The 21,584-nt window shown below is 46.2% G+C and overlaps 1 protein-coding gene and 1 pseudogene across 2 annotated transcripts; both read left to right on the top strand.

Annotated features, from left to right (window-relative positions):
- The first annotated feature begins 14,063 nt into the window (after positions 1-14,063).
- On the top strand, positions 14,064-18,940 carry LOC4348440 (probable polyol transporter 6). Of its 2 annotated transcripts, XM_015757684.3 has the most exons (3): positions 14,064-14,381; positions 16,850-16,999; positions 17,232-18,940. In XM_015757684.3, the coding sequence occupies exons 2-3, from the start codon at positions 16,906-16,908 to the stop codon at positions 18,656-18,658; spliced, it is 1,521 nt and encodes a 506-aa protein (XP_015613170.2). In that variant the 5' UTR covers positions 14,064-14,381; positions 16,850-16,905; the 3' UTR covers positions 18,659-18,940. The 2 variants fall into 2 exon arrangements, with proteins under 2 accessions (XP_015613170.2, XP_015613169.2); XM_015757683.3 differs by lacking the exon at positions 14,064-14,381 and having other exon boundaries at positions 16,810-16,999.
- Positions 18,941-19,824: 884 nt separating this feature from the next.
- LOC112936573 (transcription factor TCP23-like) lies at positions 19,825-20,655 on the top strand (annotated as a pseudogene).
- The last annotated feature ends 929 nt before the right edge of the window (positions 20,656-21,584 follow it).

The raw sequence follows: 21,584 nt of genomic DNA, 5'->3' as shown, positions 1-21,584 counted from the left end.
GGAGAAGGAGAGGATGAGATGGGAGGAGGTGAGGACGAGGGGATCGAATAAGGATGAGCTAGGCAGTGCGCGCAGGCTCGGGAGGATTTTTCGCAATTTTTTTAATTTAGGTCCCGGCTGGTATAAACAACCGGGACTAAAGATCCAGCGTTAGTCATGGTTGGTGTTACCAACCGGGACTAAAGATAATAGTGGTCTGATATGTTTTTGAACCAGGACTAAAAATGATATTTAGTCCTGGTTGGTATCACTAACCGGGACTAAAATCAGAAAAAAAAAGTACCTGTGGGTTTTCAAAGCAGGACTAAAGATATTTTTAGTCTCAGTTCTTACTCAAATCGGAACTAATCACTACGCTGGATCATGTCATCTCTGACAGGCCCAAACCTTCACCTTTGACAGGTTTGGCAACGGGTTGTAACTTACGACACGTCACTGATGACAAAGCAAGAAATACAATTTTTGAATTTTAAACGCAACAAAAAAAACCTCAAAAAAATATTTTGAATTTTACTAGCCGTCCTATATACATGGTTACACATCACTACCTACAAATTCACAATTTTTCGCGTAATATAGACTTGCATGCTAATCGAGAGATTCGAGCTCAAGAACTCAACCTCCATAGAGAGCTCCCTTACCAACTCATCTACTCAACACATGTCGACTACTCACCGAATGTTATTATTTTGTCTATGCTTGTCTGAATCATTTAAAATATATTTAACACCCTAAATGACTTCAAATGAAAATATTATCAACTAAATAGTTATAGATCTCATCGTGTTTTATAACTTTTACTTAGAAAATATCTTCATCCGATGTTGTTTGAAGAATTCAAAATTTCATTTTTCAAAATACATCTCACTTTATAACAGGTATTTTGAACATGTAAACTTTGTCAAATGAAAATATTTTCAATTATAATGTTGTAGATCTGGTTGATATGGGGCATGTTTCCATCCATGTCATTTGAAAAAAAAACTCCAAATTTTGTTTTTAAAAGAAGATCTCATCAGTTGTAATGCATATTCGGGGATGTAAACGATCTCTAATTGAAATGTTGTTAGTTCTAAAGTTGTGGATATCATTGAGAGCTACAACTTTTATATAGGACATGTGTCAATCCAAGGTTTTTTGCAGAATTTAAAATTTTGAATTTTCACTCATCACTGACGGGTCATAACTACACACCCGTTAGAGATAATGTTATTTGTGATGTGTGTTAGTTAAAGACCCGTCAGAGATGAGTGGTCTCTTTTATGATGGTTCATAATACTACACCCGTCACAGATGATCTGTGACGGGTTACAAGTGCAAGCCGTCACAGATGACCTCACGTCTGTGACGGGTCCTCCCTAGTAGCCATATATTGAAGAGAATATTTTTTTGGCCCGTTAGAAATGACTCATCTTTAACGAGTCGCGTTGACCCATCACTGAAGCACGAATCTGTAGTAGTGACCTAGCATGCCAACTGTCGAAACAAGATTTCGGTAATTTAAAGGGGATAGCGCACGAGACCTAAAAGTGGATGAATGCAGAGACAAGAATTTAGACAGGTTCAGGCCCTCTCGATGACAAGTAATACCCTACTCCTGTTTGGGGATTTGAATCCGCCGGATGTAGTATTGATCTAACGATCTAGTTGTGAATCCTCTGCCCTAGAGGCCCTCCTGCCCGCCTTATATAGGATGGGGGACAGGATTACAAGATAGAAATCTTAACCAATACGGCATCGATTTCCTGAATCTACTTTACAATATTATCAAATCAGGACTTTAGGTCGTTCTGTAATATATAAGGAAACGTAATACCCAAGTCATGATCTGTACATATTCCATAGATATAAGTTATCTCCTATAACTTGTCGGATAACCATACCGTGTGGGTATTGGGTACCCATAATCTCCACAGTAGCCCCTGAGACCTTCACGGTCGAAAACATAATCTTCTCTCGAACTAGATTACTCCAAAGCTGAGTGCTTCAATCATCTTCGCCATGGTCTCCCGAGTACTTTTACCAAATCTGAAGACTGTGGAGGGCTGAAAAATAATTAAATGTAAACTTAGGTGCATCGACTAATAGGTGTAATCCCCGACTATTTGGTTAGTTGAACAAACTAAACATATAGTCAAGGAGTAAATAATCCAATCAACCGAGTGGTTTTCATAATTGTCGTCAACCAAGTGACTTAATATTAATATGTAGCATATGCGGTGTGAATCCCCGAACAACATGATCCGAGTGATATACCTAAAGTTGTCTACATCATGGAAAATTCGCATAGCAAAACAACTATAAAGAAGCTTGTATGTTGTGAATAAAGAAATTTTCAAAGTATTGGACATATACCATGTGCACACTGCTTTAACAAATGTGCTTGAGTCCCTAAAAGACACATGTTTTCACCGCACATGGAAATATATGGCATATGTGGTGTAAAATCTGAGTAAATAAACTCATAAAGGATTTACCAACCGCCTGGAAAATGACCACAATACATAATCAGCCTAAACCATAATATTGGTCAATACAAATGCTCACTTACGTGGCAAAAAGCAACGATATTATATCCAATCAATTGCTTTATAAAACCAAACAATGCCTTGACTATATAAAAAAGTCAGCGGGGCAGCTATATAAAGCTTCACTACGTGGCACCTTTTAAAATGCATTGTACCAACTCCTAAAAAGTTGAGTACCAACGGTATAAAAGGATTTTAAGGTATTGGGCACTTGATCACGCGCACTTTTGCCTAAGCAAAAAAATGACTAAGTCCCTAAAAGAACATGACAGGCCACACCTAAAAATATGGGCTATAAACATATTAAGCCCAGGCTCAAAAAATGCCCACCGATACCCTTAAAATATGATGTGTAGAGTACAACAATTAATCTGCTCCCGAGTGATAAATTTCCTGGGTGATATAAATTGAATGCATCTCATCTAAGTATCTTACGATCCGAGTGGCTATCCCTTATGGGATGTACCAAAGTAGATGTGATAATCAAATCCCAACTGGTGCAAATACTCAACTGATGGCCCTCACGAGGAATAATAATTGATTTAGTCTTTGAGCATAGAAAATAGACCCATGATCATGAATTCGTGTTGTGTGTTTCTCTAGAACAAGTCCAAATTGAGAGTATGATCCTTGCACTTGAGATGATGAGCCCCCTAAGCATGTAGCATTTTCTTCTGTTGTAATCGTAGTTGTCCATTGACGGTAGCTTATGCAGTCAGCATGGAAACAAGATGGCCAACATGGGGATGACATCGCCCATCAGAGGTGACGAAGATATTAGTGGTGGTAAAGACAGTAAAACCAATCAAAGGTGATGAAGTCGCTCAGCTGTAGAGGCAAAGAAACCAGTCGGCAGCAGTCAGGTCAGCCAGGAGTGAAGATGAAGGCGCCGAGCGACAGAGTTGTGTAGCCATGGCGGCGAAATAATCAATTGATGACAGACGAGGCAGCTGGTAAAGAAGACGAAGACGCCATTAGCGGTGGCATAATAAACCAGCGGTGAAGGCAAGGATACCAGTCGGTGGTGACGAAAGCAAACCGACGATGAAGACGTAGACACGCATCAACGGCGATGGCGAAATCCACCAATCATGAAGATGAAGAAAATATTCGGCGACGGCAAACTAAACCGACGATAATGATGATTAGCAGCAATAGAGATGATCGACTATAATGACGAAGTTGCCCATCAATAGCAGTAGAGTAGGCTATGTTGAAGAGGCTTGACAGGATGTTGACGAAGATGACGATGTCGGTGATCCAGTCAATAGCGGTGTAGCAGCTGATGATAATGACGAAGACGCTCATTAGCGTTTGCGTAATAGGTCAACCATGAAGGTGAAATAACATGTCGGTAATGACGGAAGCAACCGGAGGCGAAGACGTAGTCACCCATTAGCAACAACGGAGACGTCAGGGCCGATGAAGTAGAGGTGCTGGTGATGATGTTAGTGACATAATCCATCAAACTGTTAAGAAGATATCGAAGCTCGAGTAGTTTCCTTGATGCGAGCGTGTGTATAATGAAGACTGATGCAACGCCCCTTGATTTATAAAGATGGTAGCAGAACTTTGTGTTATAGCTGTTGCAGATGTTGTTGTCCAACTCATCGAAACTGAGCTGATTGGTTGATAACTCTAAACTCCCGAACATGTAGATTAAATCTCAAACTTGATACTTGAGAAATTTGGAGTAGAATGTGCCAACATCAAGAAGCCAAAATTGCTGGTGAAATAATCTGAATTGCTGAAGTAGAACGCTTGATCTGAAGCGAAGACGAAGATAATAACTCCCGAAGTCGACTTGTTGGCTAATTAATTAATTGATTCATCTTGATATAACACTAGTCGATTTTTTTAATCTTGAGTTTGTGTATTCCCTGACTCTTTGGTTAGTTGGGAAACAACTGAGCATAGAGTCGAGAATTGTAACTTATCATCGAGTAGTTATTGCTTGAGTGAAGATATGTGTTGAATATGTCCAAGTAGAAAACTTGAAAATTGGAGCACCACTTTTTGTTGTAGTTTAGTGCGGCGTCGAATCTCGTGGCAAATGTCGAGATGTTGAAGTTCTTGTAGACGTCGTGGTTGGTGAAGTAACAAAACTGGTAGCGAAGACGCGTAATTGTGAAGATTAAAACACCAGTCATCGGCGGCATAACCAGTCGGCGATGGAAGAAGCAGAATGATGACGAAAACGAAGACGTCCTTGAACGGCAGCATAATAGGCCTGTTGTGAAAGCGAACACAACATAGGTGGCGGAGGAGGCAAGCCAGCGGTGAAGACGATGTCGCCCATTGACGGCGGTGTGACCAACCAGCCGAGGAGACAAAGCCACCAGTCGACGGCGACGAAGGCAAGCCGATGGTGAAGACGTAAATGCCCATCAACGGCGGTGTGACCAACTAGCCATGTAGGCGAAAACACCAGTCAGCGGCGACGAAGGCAAGCCAGCGGTGAAAATGTAGACGCCCAACAACGGTGGTGTGACCAACCAACTATGTAGGCGCGGCGATGGCAAGCCAGTGGTGATGTTCTGAATGATCCATTCCTGAAGAGTAGGAAATAAGCTTAAAGCCATGAATCCCTACTATGCACATCTGGATTTGGATCCTGTAGAACAAACATGTAGGATATGAGTAGTATCTGATGTAAATATAGTACTTGAGGAAAATTCAAGTATTTAAAATGTTTATAAATATGTATTTCTCCTCTTGTCAATTTTAATTTCCCTGAGCAGATGACTCCCTACGTTTAAACACTCTACTCGACTAGTCATAGCCCCCAAGCACCGGGAATCGGCCAAGGCACTTCCCAAACATGCATATGAGTGGCATGAGTTCGTCATTAATGGAACAAAGTTTCACGGGTCTGAATTTACTACTTGGGTACTTTTGCAATTGTTAAGAGCAGAAAATAAATTATCTTATCTCTATACTTTTGATTTCTTCCGAGTAATATTTAGCACATTGCGTTATACACTCCATCCAACGATCCCCCAGGTGCTAGCAATCGGCCCAAAGGCAACTATCCATCGACAAACCAAATGGAAAGCATAGGGAAAAAGAGCTCCATAACTCGATAGGCACTTTATTTTTACTCGGATTATTTTGCAAGCAATCAAGATAAATATTATGAAAATTATTGAAAAAATATGATATAACATCTGTAACCCCCGACTCACTACTCAATGGAGAACCAATTGATATAGTGAGGCAGAGGAAAAGAAAAATATCATATAAGGAATAAATGATGACTTAGCTTTTTAGTATTCCCCTTGGTAATGCCAGATGAAGCCGATGTGAGGAGAAAGTCGTCCATCAATGCCAATGAAAACACCAGTCGGCGGCGTTGTCACGACCGGAAATAACCCAACGGGCGTTCCTTACGTGCGTGTATTATTCCTTGTCCAAGGAGGCAAGGTACACCAAAAGTTGATACATTTCAGAGTTTATCAAGCGGAAGCGTAAATAGTTACTTTATTACATGGGCGGCGAAGGCCCAGCACACACAAAGACAAACGGGAAACAGCGGAAGACTAGGGCGACGACCACAGGCGCTTGACGGTAGGCACGAGCTAGACACCAAAGACTTCATCATCCAGTGGCTCCTCTTCTGGGTTTGGGAAAAATTGAGCAAGACTGAGTACAACCACCGTACTCAACAAGACACACCCATAAGTGCAGAATAAATGCAAGGGAGTACAAGGGGGTTATAATATAAGGGGTTAGGGTTTGCAGTAAACAGCATTAAAAGACACTTAGTTGCTCAAAGCTATTTTGTAAATACGGTCCTAGAGCTATACAATATTATTAATCAAGGCCGTGAACCCACACGAACCTGCCTTAACCCAAGGCCTATGATGATTCAGATCGAACTGGCAACCCGACCCTGGGTCCCAGCCCGTCCCAAGCCAACCCAGGCCAACCATTCCACATTTTAGTTGTTAAGCAGGTTTTAAGAATTAAAACACTAACTTGGGTACATTGCTCGGCTTGTCCATAACCGAGGGCGCGGCTATTCGAATAGGTTATACTCTGATCAGAGGTGTACATCTTTACCCACAAGACACATCTTCCTCACGTGTAACCACGTGCCACATACCACCACGGCATACGGACGGAAGACATGACATAGTTTCCAACCCATCCTAGCCATAGACAAGAGTACCGACCCAACCCCACCTACGGCCGGAACCCCCGGGACAGGTAGGCAGGACTGAGCCCCTAGCAGCAGGACACCGGCCCTGTGCCGTGACATCTCGACTACCGGGCCGCAGCTCGTGTAGCCTTCATTTGCCCTAGAGATGTCCATCGACCCCCGACTTCGTCCATCTCCATCCGTGTACTTTTGTTTATAACCAGACTGAGCCACAAACTAAGCCTTACCCACTAGACATGTGGAAGTACGGTAGTTCTTTGCAATAGAGGCCCGAAGACCGGTCCTTATATGGCCGAGATGCTACTATCAAAACCATACACCCCGAGCCCAGCCTAAAACCATTTTGAGGATTTTGAATAGAGGGGGAGGTGTGAATCCAATTCCACAATAATCCATCCATTCCATAGTGTCCAGGTGATATGAATATTCCCAAATTCTAGAGTTGTAAAACCACCTAATGTTACCTAATTAACCAGCGAAGCATCTACCTAAATTCATACTAGTGGTACCATGAGTAGAGTGTCCACTAGTTGGGGTTTTGTTTAATCTAGGGTGAACAAGGTAATATTAACAGTAACAATCATAAGGTCATAACAAAGGTAAATAGGCATGGCTAGATAAAACAGTGATAACGCGGGAATTTAAGTAAAGCGATAATGCAATAATTTAAATCAAAATAATTTTATAAACTGGGATTCAATATGTTCAAGGATGATGTGACTTGCCTTGCTCGCTTTCCCAAACGTCGGCTTCAACCTCCACGAAGAGCGGATCTTCCAAAGCTGCAGCGTCTACACGACCAACGGAAAAGAAAAGGCTTTTACTCTAATAAACTCCATATAAAAAGCAGGAACAAAGCACAAAAATGGGTTCTTGACTTCTTAAGAAAAAATTAGAGACTTGAACGGTCCAATTCCGAGTTCAAATGGCCAAGTTATGGCCATTTGAAGTTTATATGCTCTTTAAATAAATATTTGCGAATTTCTTCATTTAAATTTTAATTTAAAACGGGTTTATTGCGTCAGTCGAGGGGGAGGGGCGCGCGGACCGGGTCCACGCGAGTGGGGCCCACGCGGCAGCCTCACGGTCCACGGTGGACCGGGTGCACCCGGGCTCACACCGGCCGGCGCCGTGGGTCCCACGCGTCAGCCGCACCCGAGGGCACGGGCGGCTGACGGCCGGGCCCCACGCGGCAGCCACTCGGCGCGCCCGAGGGCGGCCATGCCGGCACGGTCGGCGGGAGACGGCGCGCCCGCGCCCCGATGGTCGCCGCCGGCGACCACCGGCGCGGCGGAGCAGCGGCCGAGAGAGGGGAGGGAAGGGGGAAAGGAGGCGACGGTCCACGGCTCACCCCGGGGCGACGGCGGCGACGGAGGAGGCGGCCGAAGCGGAGGGAGGCGGTGGCGCGGCTCGGGTCGACGGGGACGACGGCGCTCCGGCGGTCGGCGACCGAAACGGAGAGGTGGACGAGGTCGGCGAGGATGCGGCGAAGCCGAAGGAGGCGGCGCCGAGGTGGGAGGCGGTCCGGGGCGACGGCGGCGGCGGACCGGAGCTCGGCGGCGACGGCGGAGAGAGAGCGACGTGGCGAGCTCGAATCCGGCGAGGAGGAAGGGCGGCGAGAGGCGGAACCGGACGGAGGAGGTGCGGGGAGGGTTTAAATAGGGTTGGAAGGGGGAGAGAGCGGCCGGGGAGGAAGAAAACCGGCGCGGGAGGTCGGCCGCCATCAATGTCGCCGGCGAGATTTGCGGGGGCAAATCTGCCCATTTGAACTCGAGAGAGAGAGGGAAAAAATGGGGGAAAAGGGAGAGGGGATCACGGGGAATATTTCCCCCCACTTTATTGCATGCGGGGACGACGGGAGGCGGCGGGATTCGCGGCGGCGGCGGCGCTAGGGCACGGGCGAGGCGGCGGGAGCGGCGGGAGGTCGGGGATGACGGGTGGGCCCCACCCGTCAGCGAGGGTGGCGGGCGGGCCCGCCCGTCAGCAGCGCGCGCAGGGAGAGGCTGAGTGGGCCGCGGGGAGAGGAGAGAGAGAGGGGGGGTGGGAGGAGAGATGGGCCGGGCTGGCCCAAGGGAGGGAAGGGGGACTTTTAGGGTTTTTCTTTTTATAAAACTTTTTCAACTTTGTTTATTTCTTAATAATTATTATTTGTGCTCTGAAAATTCCACTAAAATTTATTTACACATTTTAGGTTTTTAGGAAATATACAAAAATCCTCTAAGCCTTATTTGACTTTTAACTTTGCACATTTTAATTGTTGGAGGCTTTCACATGGATTTTAATTATTCTAGGCATAATTTAAAGGATATATTTTAGAGTCGTTTTGGGACGTGACAGGCGTTGACGACAGCCGATAGTGAGGACATGGTCACCATCAGCAATGGCGGCGGAATACACCAACCGTGTGGAGGCGAAGAAACCGGTCGGCGGTGATGACGGCGGGCGGCGGTAAAGGTGTAGATGCCCAACAATGGTGGTGTGACGAACTAACCATGTAAGCGAGGAAACTGGTTGGCGGCGGTGAAGGCAGTCGATGGTCAAAGCGTAGACGCCCATCAATGGCGGTGTGACTAACCAACCGTATAGGCGAGGACACCAATCGACGGCGACAAAGGCAAGCCGGCAGTGAAAGCAAATACGTCCATCAACGGTGGTGTGACCATCCAACGGTATAGACGAGGACACTAGTCGGCGGTGGCGAGGCATGCCGGCGGTGATGATGAAGATGCCTATCAATGGTGCTGTGACCAACCAACCATATAGGCGAGGACAGCAGTCGGCGGCGGTGAAGACCAACCATGAGTGCAAAGGCACCAGTCGGCAATAATAGTGCCGCGGCATTACATTGAACAATAGAAAATGCCAAGAGATTAATCTTATATTTAGATATCAATATGATAAATGATGCTAGATTGGAAGGTAAAAACTCTGGTGATGTCGGCGTTCTAACTCCCGCGAGCAACCAGAAACTCCGTAGAACTCGGGTGACCATGTGCACGACGATCGAAACGCGGCCGACGACAGCGACAAACACGGCCGACGCGGGGATGAGATCGCCGCCTAGCATCATGGAGGCGGCCGCCGGCCGGTGAGCACGTCGCCCCTGGTGGTACATGCAAAACAAACAACAGAATAATCTAATTTATTAGCACCGTAGAAAACAGATGCATATATAGAGATGGGAAAATGCTAAGCATATGATTTTTTTCTTCCGATTTTTGTACGATCAAACATAACGACGCGGACGGTAGGGGAACCTAACGCGAGCGCACGGCGCACGCACACGCGGAAGGAGCGCTTATGGGCCCGAAAGCCCAATTAACCTCTTTGCAGCATCTGACTTGAGATTATATCTATACTTGAGATTATATTAGAATAATCTACCATGTAGTATTCAATCTAACTAAATTTACTGTCTAATCTGAAGGGAAAAGAAGATATTTTGGGCCTTCTGTCTCATGACTAAAAGAGTGCAATATGTTTGAAAGAAGTTCTGCTTCGTCACCATGTGACATCAATTAATATGTTGAGCAGCACTATACTTTGGCTTTAAGTTTGTCTCTAGGAAGTCTCTCTGTATCTAAACATATGCAAACCTTGTTTAACATTGGTTCATATATATATATGAACTTTTTCTGCATCCAATTCTGATTGTGGCCATTAGATTCTACTTCCAACTATGGTTGATGCTATCCAGGAATCCTAATTGGCGCGTACGCGCCGGCGGCGCGCACGCGCCAGCCCACACGGCCCAATAGGCGGCAAGACACGGTTAGTTTTTCTTTTTTCCGAATTTTTCTATATATGTGTAAACATTCAACCCAGATTTGAATACTTTCAACACCGACTTGAAAACTTTCAACTCATATTTGAAAACTTTCAACTCAGATTTAAAAATTTTCAACTCAAGATTCAAAAACTTTCAACTCAAGATTTGAAAACTTTCAAATCGGATTTGAAAACTTTCAAGTACGGATTTAAAATTTTTTAAGTTAAGATTTGAAAAATATGAAAACTTTCGACTCAGATTTAAAAACTTTCATCCCATATTTGAAAACTTTCGACTCCGATTCGAAAACTTTCGACTCGAGATTTGAAAACTTTTAACTCAGATTTAAAAATTTTCAACTCAAAACATTTTTTTAAAAAATAAGCGTGCTAAAGATTAAAAAAAGTAATAAAAAAGCGAAAAAAAAGCGAAAAAGAAAAACGAAAAAAAAATCGTGAAAAAAAGAAAAAGAGGGCTGATGGGCTTATGGGCCGGGAGCAGCTGGCGCGCGCGCGCCAGCTAGCAACCCCTGATGTTATCCATGTCCAAGGTGTAAGGAACATATATGTATGAGTAATTTGCTTCACCTGCCACATAACAAATGAGCGCTAAGTACAATTACTATATAAGATATAATTAGAACGAAAATTGCTTAATATATAATTAGAAAGAAGATTGCTTTGGTTGGCTACGCAAGCATGCCAACGAGAGAGCAGACTAGCACGATAGAGCTTGGGCTTTGGATATGGGCTCAACAGGGAGCGATCCGTTTCATCGCTAAAAAACATTAGAAGTTAGGAGAGAAACGTTTCATCGTACAAACGTCGTACAAAAACAATCGTATATATAGCAGTGCTGATAAACATGTTAGCAGTATCAAAGCACGAAGGTGTATAGATGAGCATTTATATATCCGCAGCCATCACGCGGGTGAATCGATCTAATCTGCTTGCACACGAACGGACTTGCTCCTGCATCATAACCAGAAGATCTGAGGACCATGCGAGAGCACAAGTACTGCTAGCACATGGCTGAACGGCCTTGCGGCGGAGATGACATCATGAAGCTGAACAGGCTGCCCACGGTGGTCCGTCAGTGAAAGCTCCAATCTGCACCGATCCGAGAAGCCCGGGTCCGACCGGCCCCCACGGGTGAAGATTCCGGGGTGGATTGCCCCCGCAGGAAAATCGCAGGGAGACACCGGTGATGATCGGCATGGAGATCGCGGGCGGCGCAGCGTGGTTGATGGCTGTTGCGTTGCCTTTTTTCTCCTGGTAGGCTGTGACCAGCGATGGCCACCACAAATCCGTCGTCTCCCGCGATATTGCAAATTGGTTTCATCGCACTTCTGGATAGGAAACTCGACGCACTCCTACCTAGCACGCTAACTGTCAAAACTGTTTGGGGATTTGAATCCGCCGGATGTAGTATTGATCTGACGATCTAGTTGTGAATCCTTTGCCCTAGAGGGCCTCCTGCCCACAATAGAGGGCAGGATTATAAGATAAAAACCTTAACCAATAGGTATCGGTTTCTTAAATCTACTTTACAATATTATCAAATCAGGACTTTAGGCCGTTCTGTTATATACAAGGAAACGTAATACCCAAGTCATGATCCATACATATTCCATAGATATAAGTTATCCCCTATAACTAGTTGGATAACCATGCCGTGTGGGTATGGGGTACCCATAATCTCCATAATGTGACCTAGCAAAGATCATTTCTCCAGTAGTACTAGTTAATTAGTACCCAACGGGCATGGGCATGGGCACGAGGTTTTGCCTAATAGACTTTGCGGACATGGGTTAGACACGGGTGCGTGGGTCTGGGGCCGAGCATGGATTCGCTCTGCCCGTGCCCGATCCGGTCCATTGTCATCCTAGTAAATACGTTGCTAGCTAAGAAAGGAGGAAAAATACGTGGGCTTATTGGATGTATGTAGGAGTAAAAATGGGATGGGTACTTCCCGAGGCTCGCGAGAGGAATATGAGAGAAAAAATTAGATACCCGATTATCCGAGTTCGAATCTAAATTCGTTAAAAAATATAGGTTAGGATACAGGAAGACATGTATCTGCTCATATATCCCATATTATAAAATATGTATGAAAATTTATTATAAATCCATCTAAAAACATGATAAAAGATTGGTTAATCATTATTTTAAGTGCTCATAGGTAATATTGTATATTTTTTTCTTGATGTATCTCTTTTAATATTTTAATTATCTTAAGCCGTGTTTAGTTGCATTGTCAAAATTTTTTTGACGTATACGGACACACATTTAAAGTATTGAACGTAGCCTAATAATAAAACAAATTACATATTCCGCTTGTAAACGGCGAGATGAATATATTAAGCCTAATTAATCCGTCATTACCAAATGTTTACTGTAGCACCACATTGTCAAATCATGGTGTAATTTGGCTCAAAAGATCCGTCTCGCAATTTACGTAAACTGTGCAATTGGTTTTTTTTTCGTCCACATTTAATGCTCCATGCATGTGTCCAAATATTTGATGTGACGGAAAAGTTTGAAGGGAACTAAACACAGCCTTATTATATTTAATATATATGAATTCGAGATAGAAATTAATATCCGTTCCTGAATCCAATTCGAAGGAAATAATATGGGATAGGATACGGGATAAGTGATATGTTATTTGGTACTACTTATACCCGGCTCTAAATTTAAATTTAAAAGATAATATGAGTTAGGATATAGAAATGTCATAATCCGATCACCATACCCTACCCGTTTTTACCACTAGATGTATGAACCTAGAATTCTTATGTCGATTGTTGACATGTGTTCATTGGACACGCGGCTTCTTTTTCTTACATGGGCTGTCACAAACTATTCGCGTGGGCCAGAGACGTCCGTCCGCCTGCTCGTTAGACCGATCTCTTCCAATCTGCAGCCCTGTTTGGCACTGGCACAGCTTCAGCTCCAGCTCCATCTCTTCTAGAGCTAGAGCTCAGCCAAACAATTTCAGCTACACCTATAATGAGAGCGGAGCTGGTTGGAGCTCTCTCACAAAATAAACTAAAAATGTGGAGCAGGGTTTAGGCAGTTTCACAACTCTACTCCAGAACCAGCTCCTGAAGCTAAATTTAGGAGTTGGAACTCTACTAAATAGGTCTTGCATGTCACACGAATAATAACGAATAATAACCACATTAAGAGCGGGTCGATGACTGGATGTGTTCCGGATTAGTAGGTTCAGAAGGCTAAGGCATTGTTTAGTTCCTAACTTTTTCTTCAAACTTCAACTTTTCTATGACATCAAAATTTTTCTACACACATAAATTTTTAACTTTTTTTTTCAAACTTTCAATTTTAGTCAAACTTCCAATTTTAACGTGGAACTAAACACACCCTAACTACGTACCGATTTACATTCATGATATATACGTACATTACGGTCCATATATATATATATATATATAGCACGTCACGCTTAATATCATTCTGGTTATAAAACTGGTAAATTGATGAGCGCGTCTAACGGCGGTCGATCGATCGAATGGATAAGCCCAAATATATAACAACATTCCGGTTATATATTCAACAAGAACAACTACTAGTAGATAGCCAAAGCGTTCCATGCAGTTTAGGAGAGTTTTCCGCCGGAAAAGAGATAAATTAGGAGAGTTTTCAACAGTGACAGCCCAGGCGCCAGAGCCGGATGATCGTGCATGCCTATCGTGATTAGTTAGCCCAGTCAGCTCGATCAGATTATTTCATATAAAGGCAAGGACGCAAGGTGAGGTGAGAGACACATCGATATTATCCAAACACCATATAAACCTTTCTCACCTTCCGGATTCCGGCCATCTTCGTTTCTCGTCTTCGCCGGCGGCCGCCGCATTTCTGATCGGCCGATATATATCGGATCTTCAGACTGGTCGCAGCAGGTTCGTGTCCATTCTGTCAGTTTGATCTCTTTTTTGATCGCGATCGATCGTCTTTGTCATTTCAAATTCATTCAGGCGTGCCTGTCGTAATCGAACTCGATTGATCGACTACGTAGAGTTCCATTTGGGCTTGATTGGCCTCAGGTTTGAACTGATCAGTCATCTATTCATCGTCGGCTTGAAATTAGTCAGCCGTTGTTAGGCAGGTTTTGCTTGGACTTTCTAGGATTCTGAAGAATGAAGATATATATATATATATCCTGAATGACGATTTTGCAAAACAAAAATTGTTTACGACGATCGAGGAGGATAAGTATTAGCATTATTATATATGGTGGTGTAATTAAAAAGGTACGATTTGTTTTTCCCGAAAAATATGTACGATTCGCTAATTACTAGGCGATCAATATATTGCAAATTAACCAAAAGGAATATTATTCGCTCGTAGGAGGACTGCTTAACTAGTCCATGAATAATCAGGATAAGGGGTTCTGTGCTGTGTCAGCGTATAATAACAGTAGATGCACCGTACCCGTGTAATTGTGATAGAACTTAATTAATTTCAAACATTATCTTTTACTTTGTTTCTAGTACTGTTCCGGCCACGTATATACCCACTAGACCAATAGTACATAGGTACATGTGCTTTGCATGGTGACACATATGCATATAAGGTTTTTTAAGTTAGTGCATGCACACCGAAATATTATTACTCAATTATTTTGTATAATAAGACTAGGTATTTGCTTGACTCTTTTTCCTAAACAATATGGATGTTGATCTTCAACCAGTTGCTTTCAGTCTTGATGTTGCTTGATTTTGTACGGATACTCTAATAAGTCAAAGATGCTTTAGCTGCTTGGCCAGCCAATAAGAAACAAACAAACACACCATGGATCATGATAAATATGCATTGCTACTCTAATAAGGAACTAAGGAAGTCAGCAAATGCAGGTGTTGTGTTTTTTTTTCTCTGCATGGTCCTAGCTGTTTAATTAACAACTAGAATGCACACTATAAAGGGAGGAAAAGGAGGCAGCTAACATGAAAGTATCTCACAAAGTCACAGCTAATGTGCTAGTCAATTTGTTCTCTCACACACTGAGAAAGATGTTTTTTTTTTAGAACTGAGAAAGAGGTAAAGACTCCCTATTAGGGGGTTGGGTACAAGTATAGTAAAATGAACATGGTGAAAGGAGCTCACAAAATGGTAGTTAGCCACCAAATTTTTTCAAACATTTAGACCATCCATGCATATGTTTAGAAACTTATCTGGATTGTTCCAGATATTCTTAAAAATATTCTTTTAATACTATGGTTGTACCATAGCACATATATCATAACGCAAAGCTACAAAAAGGCAGTGACCATCTATCCTCTCATGTTTGACTTAACAAACACGTACACAAAAACCCAAAAAATGTGAAACAAGCAAGAACCGAAGGAGCTGCAAGCCACATCATGCCTTGCATTGTCACCAACAAATCAATAAATACCTTTCAAAATAAATAGACACCAGACATATTTTTGTGTCACTAGTATAATACAAGAATAAATGAATAGACACCAGACCTATTATTGTGTGACTGGTATAATGTATTTATATCCACACCAACATGATAGAGAGTACACGTTACACGTACTTTGTTTTGGTCTCATCTGAAGTCTGAAATCTGAAGCAAATAAACAAAGAATTGCAGAGAAGAAAAAATGTGCTCTCTTTGTGTTGACCACTTAGCTCATCCATGGAGATAAGCCCAGAGGATGCGTACAAAGCTTCTCTCCTCCGTTGAGCTGTATCCATGGTTGTTATTGCAAATTTAACAACTCCTTGTCACCATTGCACACAGCCAAAAACGCCCCTGTATTCCTGTACAGAAAACATGCACAAACTGTATTTTATTTCTTCAGCATGTGCTCTGCTTCTGTATTTTCGTCAGGGAGAAATGTCTGACCTTTGGAGAGAGGCTCAGTGTTTGGAGACTGTCATTTGCACTGTTTTATCCAATTTGGAGATAGTGGTATGCTACTGTCTACTACCATTGTTAGTAGTACTGTACTGTTTTAGAGTCTTGGACCATAAATATCTTACGAGTTTATAAGTCTCCCAAGATCTTTTTGCCGTTTACTCTTCACTGTAGTGTCCAGTTGTCCACTCCACTATTGCATCAGCTAATCGAAATCGACAATGGTGTGCAACCTAGTGCCTACCATTACATAGTCTCAAAGAAAGTGTACAATTATTTCAGTAAAGGACAGATCAGAAAAGAAAGAACATAAATACCAGCCATCTGCAAAAGTTATTACAACTACAATTTTATAATAACTTCTTTAATTTCTCTCTGCATGGCTTACATTACATTGTACACTCTGTATTCCTTGTGGTTGCGGCTATAAATAGGAGAGCACAAGAGTTGTAGCTTCCCTTGTCTTGCTCAAGTGTTCAATTTTTTGTGTGCGTTTTTCAGCTCGTGTGTGATTGAGAAGTACACAAGGAGAAGAAGGAGAAGACGACGCAGCTGCCATGGGAGAAGAGAAGCAGAATGACGAGAGGAAGAACAAGTACGCCGTCGGGTGCTCCATCATCGGCTCCATCATCTCGGTCCTCATGGGCTATGGTAAACTACATTAGAACACCTAATTGACATGTTATTATAACATTTTCGATATCGGTGATTTTAGTGAGATCAGTGATTTACCGCCGATCTCTGTCTCGTTCAGCATGTACGTGTTAGCGGGATTCACGTGTCACGTGAGTGCGGTGTGTGTGCGCGTCTTTCATGTAATCGCGCGCGAAAAAATAAAGAAAAAGAAGGAAAATTGGCATGATGAAAAATAATTAAATTGCAGACACTGGTGTGATGAGTGGGGCGATGCTGTTCATCAAGGAGGACCTGAAGACGAACGACACGCAGGTGCAGGTCCTCGCCGGGATCCTCAACGTGTGCGCGCTCGTCGGCTCCCTCACCGCCGGCCGCGTCTCCGACTGCGTCGGCCGCCGCCTCACCATCTCCCTCGCCGCCTGCATCTTCCTCGTGGGCTCCGTCCTCATGGGCCTCGCGCCCAACTTCGCCACGCTCCTCGCCGGCCGCTGCGTCGCCGGCGTCGGCGTCGGCTACGCGCTCATGATTGCGCCGGTGTACGCCGCCGAGATCGCCTCCGCCGACATCCGCGGCTCGCTCACCTCGCTCCCGGAGATCTGCATCAGCTTCGGGATACTCATCGGCTACGTGGCCAACTACCTGCTCGCCAAGCTGCCGCTGGTGTACGGGTGGCGCGCCATGCTCGGCCTCGGCGCGCTCCCGAGCGCCGCGCTCGCGCTCGGCGTGCTCGCCATGCCCGAGTCCCCGCGGTGGCTCGTCGTCCAGGGCCGCGCCGAGGAGGCGCTCTCCGTGCTCCGCCGCGTGTGCGACAGGCCCAGCGAGGCCGACGCGCGGCTCGCGGAGATCAAGGCCGCGGCGGGGCTCGCCGACGACGACGGCGCCGCCGCCAACGCGGGCAGCGGCGGCAAGGGCGTGTGGAGGGAGCTGTTCCTGCACCCGACGCCGCCGGTGCGGCGCATCGTCATCGCCGCCCTGGGGATCCACTTCTTCCAGCACCTCACCGGCATCGAGGCCGTGGTGCTCTACAGCCCGCGCATCTTCAAGGCGGCCGGCATCGCCAGCCGCAACTCGGTGCTCGCTGCGACCATCGGCGTGGGCGTCACCAAGACGGCGTTCATCCTCACCGCCATCCTCCTCGTCGACCGCATAGGCCGGCGGCCGCTCTACCTGTCAAGCCTCGCCGGCATCATCGCCTCGCTCGCCTGCCTCGGCATGGGCCTCACCGTCATCGAGCGGTCGCCGCCGCACCACTCGCCGGCGTGGGCCGTCGTGCTCGCCATCGCCACCGTGTTCACCTTCGTCGCCTCCTTCTCCATCGGCGTCGGGCCGATCACCTGGGCCTACAGCTCGGAGGTGTACCCGCTCCGCCTCCGCGCGCAGGGCGCCAGCGTCGGCGTCGCCATCAACCGCGTGATGAACGCCGGCGTGTCCATGACGTTCGTGTCGCTCTACAAGGCCATCACCATCGGCGGCGCCTTCTTCCTCTTCGCCGGGCTCGCCGTCGCCGCCGCCACGTTCTTCTACCTCCTGTGCCCGGAGACGCAGGGCAAGCCGCTGGAGGAGATCGAGGAGGTGTTCAGCCAGGGGTGGCGCGCGCGGCGCCGGGCGTCGGCGGCGGCCGTCGTGATGCCGGCCTCCGGCGGCGGCGGCGGCGGCGGCGCCCCGATGGCGTAGTGCGAAGTGCACCGCGGTGCGCGTGCGTGAACAAAGTGCAACGCACGCGTGTGGATGACGTGGAAGTGTTTGTCACTTGGGGAAAAGAACGAATATTCGCTAGCTAGCTAGTGGTACAGATGGCTAGAGATTGAAATGGAAGGGACCTGATACTACTACTGTTGCATTTGTAGGAAACGACTACTAGCTAACAATGTCATTCTGGTGTCGTGTGGTGTTTAGAAAAAACAAAATCGTTGAAATACAGTAAAAAAAATTAAGAAAATAAAAATTTGTGCTACAGCAATGGTAATAGTCATCGGGTGTCAAGAACAAAAAAAGCATTTCATACCGTATAATTACAGGTGGACAAGGAATGGACCAGCATGTCCCTCAATGCGGCTCAAATAGTCACATTATTTACTGAATTTTTGTCGGACATACTCCAGGCCAATAATTCTGGAAACATTGGTAGATTTGTTAGAGAGAGAGAGAGAGAGAGAGCAGATTTGGTGCCTCATCTAATCTAAATGCTAACCTTCGATAAGCTACTAAAGTCCAGGCGCACAGCGTATTGCATAGTTAATGGTTGGGCCAAAAAAACGAAGTGAAATTGGACCGGAAGTTAGGAGATATAGGAATAAGTTCACCTACCGTCCCTTAACTTTACATCAGGTCTGTCTGAGGTCCATAATCTCCAAATACCATAAATCTTCACCCCTAAACTATATAAAAACGTGCAATTTCGATCCCAAGATAGTATGGATCCGTGGTTTCACTGACGTGGCATCCTAGCCAGCAAAATAAAAGATAAAAAATTTATGGGGCCCACATGTAAGTGAGAAGGGAAAAAATGTAGGGCCCGCATATCTTCTTTTTCTCTTTTCTTCTCCTCTCTTATGTTTTCTTACCTCTCATCTCTTCTCTTCTCTTAACCGGTGGCAGAGAGGGGAGAGGCGGCCGGTGAGCCTGGCGAAACTCCGCCGCCTCGAGCGCCTCGCAATGGGAGAAGGGAAAGGGGAAGAGGAGGCAGCCGGCGGGAAATCCATACTGAGCCAGCGGAACGCCGCCGCTGTGACCCACCCGAACAGCTACTGGCGGTCATTGAAGGAGGGGGTATGCGGGTGGGTGTTGGTGGCGGCTAGCTCTGCGAAGTCCAGGAGACGGGTGTGGGCGAAGCGCTGGTCATGGTAGTAGGCATCGGTGGCAGCAGAGTGGCAGCGGAGGGTGAGGTGGGCATTGTGCCTCGTCAATTCCACGGTGGTGGCAGTAGTGGCACCGCTCTAGAGAAGCACCTCGTCCCCGCCACCTCCAACACCGATGGTACCGTCCTCACCGTCCGCAAGCCTCCCTCCAAGGATAGCCACAGCAAGGTCATCGACCATGGCCGTCGCATCCGCATGCCCCATCATCTGCGATCTCAGCCACAAGTTTGACGGCCAGACCATCGACTGGCTCCTCCGTCTGGCCGAGCCATCCATCATCCCCGCCACCAGCACCATCACCACCCCGGCCTCCTTATCCACCTCCTCACCTTTCTCCCTCCACTCTAATGACCTCCTCTTCCCCTGCTCCGCCCCCTTCATCCTCGGCAAGCACCTCCATGCCACCGACAACCACAAACCACCTCCCCCACGCTCGCTCCCGCTACCGACGCCCCCACCCAGGGCTTCTGGGCGCTTCCCGCACGGGCCGACTTCGGCCAGCTCTATAGCTTCGTGGTTGTGTTGGAGATGATGGCCGCCGCAGTAGCCGCGCCCGCCATGCCTGGGGAGGCGTCCGGAACTACCTCCGTCGCGACGCACGCCCGCCCCGCACCCCCATCCACCATCGCCTCATCGTCCCCGTCGCTGCACCACGCCCCTTGTTCCCCACCGCCCTACCGCGCCTCTCCCTTCCCCCATCTCCCGCTGGCCACTTCCCCTCTCCCCCATTCCCTCCTCTCGTTGCGTGGCGCTCGAGGCTTGCAGAGCTTGGCCAGGCTCGCCGGCCGCCTCTCCCCTTTCTGCCGCTGGTGAAGATAAGAGAAGAGAAGAGAGGAAAGAAAAGAAAAGAGAGAAGAAAGGAGAAAAAGAAGATACGCGGGCCCCACATTTTCCCCTTCTCACTTACATCTAGGCCCATAATTTTTTTTATTTTGATGACTAGGATGCCACGTCAGCGAAAACACGGATCTATACTGCCTTGGGATCGAAATTGCATGATTCTGTATAGTTTAGGGCAACATCAATGTATAATATGGAAGTGGGCATTAGTGTGGGACCATGTGTCAGTCAGTAGTAGTTAAATTAGCCATCACAATGTATGGGAATAAGATAGGGCCACAGAATAAAATAAATCGCTACCCCCAACCTCCCGGGTCTTCCTCCCGCGGCCGATGCGATCCCCACTTCCCCAGTCTCGACTCCATCGCTACCTTATCCAAAAAAACAAAAAAAAAAAGAAAGAAGGAGACTCCATCGCTGCCACTACTCGCATCGCTCGATCCGGAGCGGTCGGCCGCCGCATCAGGCCAGCCTCCGAGCCGCCGACGCCTCGATGCCCAGCAGCCCAGGCTGGCGGAGCAGCAGTTCCCTAACCTGGAACGCCTCTCCATCCAACTATCTCTTCCGATCCCGATCCAAAATCCTTCCGCTCAACGCCGCCATCTATTCCGGTTGACTCCGACTTGATGTCGTCCTCATCACCGCCAGTCCCCCCTCTGGTTGTAACCAATGTGCTTGCTGCTGAAATCCGTTGAAGCTTGGAGTAGAATTGCCATTTGGTTGATAGTTGGTAGGAGCCCCAAAAGGATGGAAGTTGTGAAAAGTGGGTGTTGAGGATTGAGAAAACTGTGTTTGAGAGAATATTGAGGAGAATTGTGGAGAAGTGGAGTTTTGGCTACCATTTCCAGAAGCTTGGCTTTGGGAGCCCTGGCTAAGCATGTGCATAAAACCTCTGTTGGGGG

Source organism: Oryza sativa, chromosome 10 (assembly GCF_034140825.1).
Source record: "Oryza sativa Japonica Group chromosome 10, ASM3414082v1".
Lineage (NCBI taxonomy): Eukaryota > Viridiplantae > Streptophyta > Magnoliopsida > Poales > Poaceae > Oryza > Oryza sativa.
This window is presented reverse-complemented; position numbering and strand designations above follow the sequence as displayed.